The 12415-nt window shown below is 40.3% G+C and overlaps 1 protein-coding gene across 3 annotated transcripts in view; it reads left to right on the forward strand.

Moving 5' to 3' along the window:
- Positions 1-12415, forward strand: part of Ift88 (intraflagellar transport 88) — a 95645-nt gene that overhangs the window by 66134 nt on the left and 17096 nt on the right. For all 3 annotated transcript variants that reach the window (XM_027390474.2, XM_027390475.2, XM_035452302.1), the window contains exons 23-24: positions 1821-1927; positions 11735-11801. In XM_027390474.2, the coding sequence (XP_027246275.1) occupies positions 1821-1927; positions 11735-11801 (174 nt within the window). The remainder of the gene's footprint in view (positions 1-1820; positions 1928-11734; positions 11802-12415) is intronic.

Consider the following 12415-nt stretch of genomic DNA (forward strand, 5'->3'; position numbering starts at 1 on the left):
ACTCCCCCTCCATTCCAGTTGTCTCTCCCCATACTCTCTCCCTTGGTCCCTCCCCCTGTACCTCCAATACTAGTTTTTTTTTTAATTTATTTATTTATTATGTTTACAACATTCTGCCTTCATGTATGCCTGCACAGCAGAAGAGGGTACTGGATCTCATTACAGATGGTTGTGAGCCACCATGTGGTTGCTGGGAATTGAACTCAGGACCTCTGGAAGAGGTCCTGTTATATGTTAGTGTTCTTAACCTCTGAGCCATCTCTCCAAACCCCCAATACTAGTTTTTTAACTTAGCTTTTGCTTATTCTCTTCATAACTGACCAAAGAGGGCAAAGAAATATACAAAATGTTTAGCATTGTCTGAGGGTAGAGGAGAAATGAATAACTCTCATTTTTTCTTCGTACCTTTACATAATATGCAAATACTCTACCATAATTTGCATTGCTATTGTATTGGTAGAAACCAATTATTTTGAAATGACACAAAAGTATCACAAAGTAATTGAGACAGCAAATGGTAGAAGACTTACTAATTAATTTCATTCTCATTAGTTAGAAAGAAAATCACTTTGTTTTTTATTATTTTTGTTTTGTTTTTCACTCTTTGTATCCTAAACCTTTATTCTTTTGAGATGGGGGTCTCACTCTTAGTCCAGGCTGGCCTGGAACTGTGGCAATCCTCCTGCCTCAGCCTTTCAATTCTGGGATTACAGATATAAATCACCACACCTTATTTAATTTTGCTAATTTTATCTATACAATCCTAAATCCAGACACAAACTCAATTATACATAACAGTAAATCAGGGTTGGTGGTTTATGCCTGTAATCTCAGCTCTGTGGAGGTAAAGCCAAAAGATCAGAGGTTCAAGGTCATTCTCAGGGACCTAGCAAGCTTGAGGCCAGCCTTGGATACATGAGACCTTGTCTCTAAATAAATAAATCATTTGTGTAAGTCCAACCAAATATGTTGAGTGCAATGTATATAAGTAGTGAAAGGATTTTATTACTGTTTTATTCAATGACGTGATGACCATACACAGAAATTCCAGGAATAGAAGTGTGAGATGGATGGAGAAAGCACATGGGCAGAGTGTAGAACTATTCTAGTTCCTCACCTGGGTGTCAACTCAGAGTGTACACATCCATCCTCTCTTGCAATTATACATATTTGATGCTGGCTTCAAACCCAACTATAAAGTATATGTTTTTCTGATGTGAATAATATTGATTAAAAGAATGAATGTGCCAATAGTAAAAAGACCGTTTACTGGCAATATCCTCCTCCTCTTCCTATTCCTCCTCACCCTCATCCTTCTCTGTACATGCTACAATTTGTAGCCAAGTCTCCCTTAGGAATCTTTATGTGTGCGGATCTCTCGTTGGCACATTAACAAATACTGCTGCTCTGAGTTGTCATCCAGTGACTTCCTTGTGCTGTGCTTTCTGTGGTCTGGTGGCATGAGGACAGGGAAGGTCACCTACAATGAAGTGTAGACTTCAGTTCTCCCAGGTCTAGAGATCACAAGGTGTAATGGGGCTTGGTTTGAGGTACAGAGATGAGACAAGCTCTCACTGTGTAACTCTGACCATCCTGGAACTCTCTCTGTAGACCAGGCTGGCCTCTGCCTCCCATGTGCTGGGATTAAAGGCGTGCACCACTCCCTCCTGGCTACAGTTATGTTATAAGAGAAAACAAAATGCTGTCAACATCCAGCCTCTGCCAAAAGGTCAGCCTTGCTTTGTTGAATTGAAACTGCTCTGTGCATCTTTCCTTTCCTAAATATTTTTGTTTTGTTATGTTTTTGTTTTTTAATTTAGGTTTGCGTTTCTTGGTTCGTCTCTGCACAGATATTGGTTTAAAAGAAGTTCAAGAATATGCCACAAAACTCAAGAGGTTGGAAAAAATGAAAGAAATGAGGGAACAGGTATCTCATATGGGCCGAAAATTACTGTCTGTTAATTTTCAAAATGTCAGCCTGCTGTAACTGAAATGCACAGGGCTAGGAACGTGCACCAGAGCAGATCTGGAATTTTACTCAACAGTAACACAAAAATGAGATTTTCTGGAAAATGAATGGATCTGGAAAGCATAATATTAAGTGAGGCAACTCAAACTCCGTAAGACAAAAAACCATGTTCTCTTTCATAGGTGCATCCCAACATCTCTCTCTGTGTGTGTGTGTGTGTGTGTGTGTGTGTGTGTGTGTGTGTGTGTGTGTGTGTGTGCGTGCTCGCAGTCTAAAACCTAGAAAGGAGACCAAGAGAGGGTAAAATAGATAATGATGAAGGATGGGGGTGGGCATAAGACACGTGAAACATAAAAGAGAAAAAGGATGGGATGGGGCACAAGAGAGGACCAACTGTGGCAGGAGATGGGAGAGTTGATGGAAAGGAGAATCTACTAAAACCCATTCTGTTCAAAATGCTGTGATGATACCTACACTGTGTACGCCAGTTTTCCAAACAAGAAAAGGATCAATACAGAACTAACTTTAATTGGCATATCTGAGAATGATGTGTACATTTGTCGATATTTGCATTGAAATCATTGCATTTTTACTATTTAGATGATAGTTGTTTCCCCTAGAAAACAATGATAAAATGAAAAACAGTATTTAAAGTAGAGTTGAAGAGCTGGGGCTGTATCTCATAATAGCATGCACAGGTCCTGGGTTCAATTCCTAGCATGGCAGGGAAGAAGAGGCAGAGTTGAACTGCTTTTTCTGCTCTACTCTAATAGGAAATATCACTGAAATTCCAGTCTAGGCTTGGAATCTGATCTGAGTGGGGCAGCTTCTAAGGTAGGAATCCAGGTGGCTTCTTTGGAGTCCTTAGTGGAAAGCTACTAATATATAAGTGATTTCCATTTTCTAGAAGCTGAAGTAACAGGGATTAATTTGGAAACTTGGTTTTTATGGGTGAGAATTGTATCCCATGAAAGCCTGTCCCTTGTGGCATCAGTACTTGGTTCCTGAGATATCTGTCAGTGTGGCAGAGTATAGTGCAGAGAATACCATTGTAGCACGTCTGCAGCTCTGACCCTTCTCTCCTAAACTTCAGCCTAGGACATTTAGATTGTATGTGAGTTTTGAATATTTGCCTTTTACCAAGAAAAATATGTTTTCAAAGCTAATATTGATATGTTAAAATTAAAACTCTTTTGTTTGTTTGCTGTTTTGAGACAGGATCTCATTATGTAGCTCTGGCTGTCCTGGAACTCACTCTGTAGACCAGGCTGCCCTCAAACTCACAGAGATCCTCCTGCCTCTGCCTCCCTAGTGCTGGAATTAAAGGCGTGCCCCGCTACTATATCCATCTAGAAATAAAATTCTAAGTGAGGAATAATGGGAGCGGCAAATGACTTTTATGCAATTATCCTGGCTGTAGAGAGGCTCTAATTCTCACATGTTTGCAGAATGTGGCTGGCTGTCTTCGCTTCTAAGATGTCATCTAATCTCATGTAAAAATATTATGAGCAAACTAGTTTTGCTTTAAAAGCCCTACAAAACATCAAGTTGCTGTTTATTTGTCAAGCTAGGCTACACCATTAAAATGTGCTGTAATGGCCAATCCATGTACTGTACCAAATGCTAATGAAAATAGGACAGCTTGAGCCACATAAACTGCTGTAAGTAGAAGTTCACATGATTATAATTGTAATTATGTGTTTAGTAAGAATCAAAAACGTATGTATTTAAATGAAACACATTTTGGAATTGAGTTCGTTGCTGGGGCCCCTCATGTAGAACCGTGGGAGCATGTACTAAACAAGCATGCATCTCACTTCTGAGTCCTTATAGTCTACAGTGAGCCCAAGCTCCTCCAGATACAGTCGCTTCTGCAGCCTCCGGCCCTGGTGCCTGGCTTCCTGGACTTCCAAGAAGAGATCCTTCTCAGCCCTCAAGAGTAGCCTCTTAGCTTTTCTCACAGTACTTTCAGTTCACCACTAATGTAATCCCATCTTACGGAATTGGGTTAGTCAATGTAGTTGCCATTCACTCTTCATTTCTATGAGAGTCACTTTTGTCTCTGCTCTCTGTCTCCCTTGGCCCTTGTATCTTCTCTTGTCCTCTTTGCCTTATCACAGTCTCTATAGTAGCAGGACCCTTCTTAAAATCTAGCTGACATCTTTGGACTAATTTTCACAAGGACTAAAGAACTTTACTAAATTTAAATGACTAGAGTAACATCATTGAAACTACTCTTCCTTTTCTAGTTACTGCTCAGTCTTTTCATTCCTCTGCATCAAAATATTTATATGTTTATTAAGTAGCTTGTAGTTATTTCTTGCACAAACCTGAGGCTATTTCCATATTTACTGTACTTTAAAAGAAATAAAGCTACCTTTTTATGGTGAAAAAGAATGGTTTCTTCTGAGGATGTAGCCTGAAGGGGATTAGACCAGTATTTGGCAAGCCTTGTTGTTATTGGAAGGATGCAATTGATCGTGTAAACTTTGCATCAGGAAGAACACTTAAACATCATAGGAACAAAGCATTTGTCAGGGACCCTAAGGGATCTTTTTAACAATTTTTTTTTAAATCTGCAGTTAATTCTTATTCCTGGATGGCTCACTCAAACTTGTCCATGTTGGTCTCTTATCACCCACATCAACAGCTCTGTACCCATTCAGGGCCTCTCCAGATACTTCATCACTGGCCTCAGTGTGACCCATGAAGCCCACTGTCACTTAGATTTCTTCTGTCATTACAGCTTTTCCTCAATAGTTCATACTCTACCATTGACATACCTCAGTCTCTCTATATTTAAAGTCTAAGTCCACATCTGTGAAGTATCAAAAGAACACTTAATACCTCTTCAGTTTCCACAAAACCTTTGGCTTCCACAGAGTCTTGCTCCCTGTTTTTTTGTTTTGTTTTGTTTTTCTCTCCTCTACCCATGATTCTAATTGCATAAGAGCATTGTTTTGGGAGGCAGGCTGATCTCCGTGAGTTTGAGGCCAGTCTTGTCTTTAGAGCCAGTTCCAGGACAGCCAGAGCTGTTATATAAAGAAACCTTGTCTCAAAAATACAAATATATATAATATATATATATATATATATATATATATATATATTTTCTTTGCTCTTCTGTATTTCTCCTTGCATCATCAAAGAAGCATTTTCTGGGTGTTCTCTCACTTAAGTTTGGGTTATCAACATGGAGTGGAGGGGAACAATGTCAAAGAAAGGTCTTAGGTAAGAAGGGCTGAAAGAGAAAGAATTGACACAAGAAAACCAGCTTCTCAGATAATTAGTGTGGGTCCCATTGCAGTTGGTTGTTCTTAGATTGTGAGCCTATAGGGCAGGTCTCTGTTTCCTGGCTTCTGTAAGGAAAAAGGCCTTATTAGTTACAGAAGAAAATATAATAAACTTCTGAATTGAGGATGTTCTCTTCTTATATTGAACTTGAAGCTTATTTCTGTATGTTTCTTGTTTAGAATCAATCCTTAGTTTTTTTCCTTTGTAATTAAAATTTTTCCAAGGCATCATTGTTGGTATATACCATATAGATATATTTTGATTTATTGAAACCTTTTCACATTGCTACCCAAGTGTCTTTTTAATGCTGACAATTTTCTATGAGCAGTCAGATTTTCAGGGTTTTATTTGTTTTTTTTTTGTTTGTTTTTTTATTTTTCACTATAGATCTTGGCCCCTATAATTTTATTTGTGAGCTCTTCCTGCAGAGACATTCTGCGCAGTGCTTATGTGACCAAAATCAAGACTGCTTTTATCACACCCAGCTTTTACCCAGGACTGCTGGAGAATCCAGAACTAACTAACCCTGTGCTCAGAAAGAGACGGGGGAAGGAGAGACTGCTCATCTTCCTTCTGCAAACTCAGGGGATGGCAACAAGAAGGAGAACCAAAGCAAAGAGCTTGGGTGACCTGCTCTTGAGTGACCCTTGCAGTCTTCTCCATGTGTCTAGTAGCAGCTTTCCCTTTAATTAGCTTTAGTACATCAACTTCACTAGACATTAATTATAGCCATGGGGACTGGGGGTGTAGCTCAGAGCTCAAGTGCAGCTGAGTATGTGGGACAGCCTGGGTCCCATCCCTAGCACTGCAGATGAATACAACAGCTTATGTTTATTGAATGCATATTAGAGTCAGGCACTGTCTAAGCACTCAACCTTGTTAACTAATTCAACCGATTTCACTGGTGTTGTGATGCTGGAGAAGGGTCATTATTGACATTTTTTGGATGAGAAAACAGAGGCGCAGCAGCTACAGAACTTGTTCTAGGTCATGTGCTCTAGCTCGCTCTCTTTCTCCCTCCCTCCTCCTCTAACCAACCTATACTAAGTGCGAATTGGCTTTTTTTTTTCCTAAAATAAGAGTACTATCTCTTTTTCCTATTATTCAAACAATAAATATTCTTTTAAAAATTCAGAGCTGGACCAGGAGGCTGAGGCAGGAAGATGACAAATTTGTGGCCACCCTGAACAACTCAACAAGACTGTGTCTCAAATAATTAAAAGAGGACTAGAGATGTAACGTAGTGGTGAGCACTTACATGGTATATACATAGCCCTATGTTCAGTATCAGTACCATGGGGGAAATTCAGGCAGGTTCCTTTTATAGATCATTTTGGTTTCAAAAGTTTCCCAAGCTGATCTCAAACTCATAGTCCTCCTGCCTCTGAGTTCCAGCTGCTGACACTGTAGTCATGTGCCACTGTGAACCAATCTAAATAACTTTTTATTCAAATGAAATGTGTGAAGAAAATCGCTTATGCCACTTGTGGAGATCAGCCAGTCGATCAACATGTTATGCTGCCAGGCATTTTCACAAATGTATACAAAAATGCATAAAACATATTTTTTCTTTAGTCATTTTTCTTTAGTTGGTTTTTCAAGGCAGGGTTTCTCTGTGTAGCTCTGGCTGTCCTGTAATTCACTCTGTAGACCAGGGTGATCTTAAACTCAGATCCACCCGTCTCTTCCTTCCAAGGGCTGGGGTAAAGGCGTACATATATTCTTAAAGGGAGTGACTTTTACAAAACCCCTGCCTTACAACTTTTAACCTCCACTTCAGCAAATAACATAGGCAACTGGCAATGCCAGCCAATGCCTATTGCTGTTGGGTTTTGCTCTTTATTCCATTAAGCACTTAAGCACTGAGGAACTGAGAACCGTCATTGTCATTGGCACCAATGCCTCCTTTTGTGTCTACCCTCAGACCCCACTTGAAGTAAGTGTGACGCTAAATTTTACTAACAAAACCTACATCTGCTGTGTGGCAAAAAAATCAACACAAGGCTGTTTAACAAACTGCTATTGTATTCCTGAAATGGGCCTGGTCCTTGAATGGATCTGAGGTGGGCTGTGGATCAGATATGTCAGTCTAAGAGTGGACCCTGGGGAGCTGCACAGGCTACCATGGCCAGGCTGTCACTGTGGAGCCACAGAGCTTAGCTGCAGACTCCCATTTGCACTGACTTTTCATACATAAATTATATTTTTGTACCTATTTGATTTTCACAATTAATGCTCTTTCTCCAGAAGGCTTCTCCAATCTCTGTTAGCTTCTAACCGAACAAATTCTAGATCCATCCCATCATTATCTTAATAAACTACCCACTTGACCTTTATTTTCTCATCTCAGAGGTGTCTCAGCTCCACCCACTCACCCTGCTGACTACCATGTTTGTGTAGTCAGCCTCTGCCTAGCCTACCTAGCAGGAGCTGTTGGGTAACTCTGTAGCACAGCCCTCCTGAGTTCTTTATATTGTTTTCTTGGCTCTGCCTAAGCTGCTTTACCTCTCACTCTACACAGGCAGGGCAAGACCAGCTCCCAGCCAGCACTGGAATCCCTGGAGGGCATGTAAGAGTCAGACCATGGCCTAGTGGGATTGTTGTTCGCATGGCTCTGTCCCTGGGGGCTTTCCTCTGCACCTGCTGAGGAAGAATGTTGTCTCCTGGGAATACTATTGGTCAGACTTCTGCCGTGTACATGGTGTCAGAAGTGAACAGCTGACTAAAGCTTCACATCAGGGTTCCTGTTCTTTGAATTTCAGTGACTTCTATACAAAATCTCTGTCGTGGCTGTTAACAGTGGTTGGCCCATTAGATTCCCTTCTGGTGGGACTTGGTTTTGGTTTTTGGTTGTTGTTTTTTTTTTTAATTTTGTAAATTTCATGTGTATGTGAGAAGAGAGAAAGAGAGCTACAAAGAGATACAGGGAGAATATGAGCTTGCATGTGTCACGGAGTATGTTTGAAGATCAGAGGACAACTTTCAAGAGTAGGTTCATTGCTTCCACTGTGTGTTCAGCCTTAGAACTCAGTGATCAGGCTTGCACAGCAAATGCTTTTACCCACAGAGCCATGTGGCCATTATTTGTTAGATTTGAGTGCACACTGATGTTGAGCCAGAAATAAAGATAGATACCATTCTACACACAGGACGTTAGAGAAAACCTTGAGCCAGCAGAGACAAGAGGGAAGCCACAAGGGACAAACAGGGCATCTCGGAGTAGAAGAGCTGGAGGAAGACTTAGAGGCTTAATGGGATGCTCCTGCCTCTAGTCCATGCAGCAGGCAGAACCTTAATTGACACAGGTGAAGAGGAGTGAATGGAGTTTTATGAGCATGGACTGAGATGCTGAGTATACTGTTGGTGCCCTGTGGTGTCCATCTGTGTGCTTGGCCATTTTCCCAGTGTCCTAGGAAAGAGGTGAGTCACAGAAGCAGCCAAGGCTTATGTTTCTCTTGGTGAGTGAGCCAGAGAGATGAGTCAGACAAGGGCTGACCAAGGTGGACCTAGAGTCTAGATGGACAGAAGGCAGAGATTTAAATGGTTGTTAGGAAAATAGGGATCAAACAGAGGGTAGAAGGTTGTAGATAAGGGCAGGGACAGCATGGTGTATAAAATAATTTGATGGTGTGGAAGCTTCCTAAGTGTTCTGTTCCCACCTAAGGCCACCTGAGTGAAATCTGTCTTCACATTTGATGGGGTGGCTACTTAGGATCTTTAGTTCTATTCCTAGGTTCTTCAAGGCTGTTATCATAAAGAGATGTTGAACTTTATCAAAGCCCCTTTCTGCAAATAAGGTGGTAATTGTGATTTCTGTACTTATTTCTGCTTATGTACTGTATCAAACTTTATTAATTTTCATCTGTTGAATTGTTCTGCATCCTTGCAATGGAGCCATCTTTTTAATGTGTATCATCTTTTTTAATGTGTTCTTGAGTTCAGTTTGCAAATATTTTACTGATAATTTTTATGCCTACATTCATTGTGAAATTGTTTCATAGTGTTCTTTGTTCTGTCCTTACCCAGTTTGGGTATTAGAGTAATGTTAGATTTGTTGAATGAGTCTGGAAGTGTTCTTTCTCCTTCTGTTTCATAGAACAATTTGAGGAACAATGGTGTTAGCTCTTCTTTGAATGTGTGGTAGACTTTGGAAATGAATGAATCCAGTCCTGGGCATTATTGTTAGACTCTTTATTGCCTTTTCAATGTCATTTGCTTTTTATAGATCTGTTTAAGTTATTTCTATCATCTTGATTTAATTCTAGTAAGTTGTGTATGTCTAGGAATTTATCTATTTTTTCTAAATTTTCCAGTATTTTGGAATGTAGGTTTTCAATGTACTCTGTAATAACCTCTGGATTTCACTGACCTCTGTAATAACCTCACTTTTTTTCATCTCTAGTGTTATTAGTGTGAGTCTTTCTCTCTTTATTTTGGTTAAATTAGCTAGGGATTTTCGATCTTTGTGTTTTTTCAGAGAACCAACTTTTTGTTTGGTTTAATTCTATGTATTGTTCTTTTAGTCTCTATTTCACTAATTGTATTATTTGTTGCCATGTACCATTTTGGGATTTATCTTAGTTTTGTTTTTCTAAGACCTTGAGGTGCATCATTAGGTTATTTATTTCATCTTTCTCTAATTAAAAAAATGTATTGTTGCCTGGCGGTGGTGGTGCACGTCTTTAATCCCAGCACGCAGGAGGCAGAAGCAGGGAGATCTCTGTGAGTTCAAGGCCAGCCTGGCCTACAGAGAGTTACATGACAGCCAGGGCTGTTAAACAGAGAAACCCTGTCTCAGAAAAACAAACCAAAACAAAAAAGTATTATTGTGAGTGTGTGTATGATCTGTGGATTACGTGCAACAGTGCACACGTGGAAGTCAGGGAACAGCTTTGTAGAATTGGTTCTCTTCTTCCACCTTTAGAGTGGGTTCCTAGGGATCAAGTTCAGGTCACAAGACTTGCAAGGCAAGTGCTTTCACCCACTGAGCTATCCCACTGTCTAATGTTTAATGTGCACACTCATAGCCATTAACTTTCCTCCTAGAACTGCCTTAGCTATATTCCAAAGGTTCTGATGAAGAGTGATTTCATTTTAAACTTCTCCTGATTTCCTCAACAACCTGCTGATCACCCAAAGTGTATTGTTCAATATCCAACTCTTTGTGTGTTTTATGTTTCTTCCTGATGTTGACTTCTAGTTTTGACTGTTAACTGATAAGACATAAGGCATTATTTTACTTGTTTGTGGCTGTCAAGACTTGCTTTTTGCCAGGCAATGGGGTTCAAGCCTTTAATCCCAGCACTAGGGAGGCAAAGGCAGGTGGATCTCTGTGAGTTCGAGGCCAGCCTGGTCTACAGAGGGAGTTGGACAGACTCCAATACAGAGAAACCCTGTCTTGAAAAACAAAACAAAACAGCTTTAAATTAAAACTTTGGCACTTAGGCAAAAACACAAAAGAGACATCTATTATGGAAAGAAATGTAAAGAATATCACAGCTCTCCATGCAAGCCTGAGGACCTGGGTTTAATAGCCAGTACCCATATAAAAGGCTGAGCATGGCACACATCTGTAATCCCAGCACAGGAGGCAGAGACAAGAAGATCCCTGGAACTTGCCAACTAGCCAAGGTAGCCAAATCCCTGACCCTATCTCAAACATTAAAGTAAAGAGCAACTACAGTGACATTCGCCATCAACCTCTGGCCTCCACACATGTGCATTCATGTACCACACACTCACTGACACACTCGCTTGCTCAAACATGGCACCATCACAGCATGGAGGTGCCTATTTAAATGCTTCTGAGGATCCAAAAAGTAACTGTTGGCCAAACCTTAAGTATGTGTGAGATTTTAGTAATGCTTTTATTTAGAAGTCTAATGTCAGAAGCCAGGATGCCAATGCCTCTTTTTTGAACCCTCAGACAGACTAGGTCAACTGTTATTAGAGATAGAGTAGAAAATGGCCTTTCGGTACATGATTTTCTCCTCTTCTACTTTTTTTCTCAAACTATTAATAAATTTGAGTCCTGAACCTTCTCGTCAAGAACATGCTGTTTGATTTTTCAATTGCTTGGCTGTGCAAAGGTTTTTGTTGAGTAAAGATGCCATTTGTGTCCTCTGTAGATCCTGGGAGTTCAGATTTCACTTTCAAAAGGATTCTGTCCAGCCAGGCATGATGACACATGTGTTTAGTCTCAGCAGGGGCAGGCAGATTGAGCTCGAGGCCAGCCTGGTCTACAGAGGGAGTTCCAGGACAGCCAAGGCTGCACAATGAAACCCTGTCTGGAAAAACAAACAAAAAACAAAAGCAAAGATTCTGTCCTTTTTTCTGTTGAGTCAGCTCTTGGGTGGTAATGAACTAGTCCTGAGGGCCATGTGGTAATGCTAGTTTTAAATTCACTCTTCATCGTGTGTGGTTCTGAAAGAATGTCCTTACTCTTCTCTACTTGTCTTTTTATTGCTTTAGCGCATAAAATCGGGCAGAGACAGCGGCGGAGGCTCTCGCAGCAAGCGAGAGGGGAGCGCTGGCAGTGGTGAGTGTCTTCTGTGCTCTAGAACACTGCATTCGACAGGTTCTAGAACACTGAAATCATCTAGAAGGCTCCTCTATATGTTTTATGTTTTTTGTCTGTTTATTTATGTACATACAGGCAAGTGGTTGTTCTGATAGGTATATGGGTGTTTGTAAATGTTACCATATTTTAGTTCTTAAATTGCATGCCTATTTCTGCCCATTGATTAATCAAGTGCAAGTTGGAGAATAGCATAGATAGGCATATGAATGAGGTTTTACTGTTAAGATTTCAAAATTCCCATTTAAAGAATTGAGCAGGAGTAGTAGTGTGGTCTCGGGGATGCTGACAGCCCAGATCTCTAGTCCAACCTCAGCAGCAGTGACAGTCTAACAAGATGTGGGTCACATCCTGTCTTGATCTTGACAGCAGACTGCTGCTTGTGAGCCAGCCATAAATACTTTACATGCTTTTGAAGTTCTTGACATTTTTTAAATTCCTTGATTTTGGCTCCTTGTGGCTTCATTTGTTAATAAAGCATTATAGTGCATTTTCTATTCTTTTTTCTCAGCTTCTGTCAGGTAGTTGTAGTGACAATAGAAATGTGATAGCTTTAAAGAAGCTAATTTTTAAAA

Source organism: Cricetulus griseus (genome assembly GCF_003668045.3).
Source record: "Cricetulus griseus strain 17A/GY chromosome 1 unlocalized genomic scaffold, alternate assembly CriGri-PICRH-1.0 chr1_1, whole genome shotgun sequence".
Taxonomy (NCBI): Eukaryota; Metazoa; Chordata; class Mammalia; order Rodentia; family Cricetidae; genus Cricetulus; species Cricetulus griseus.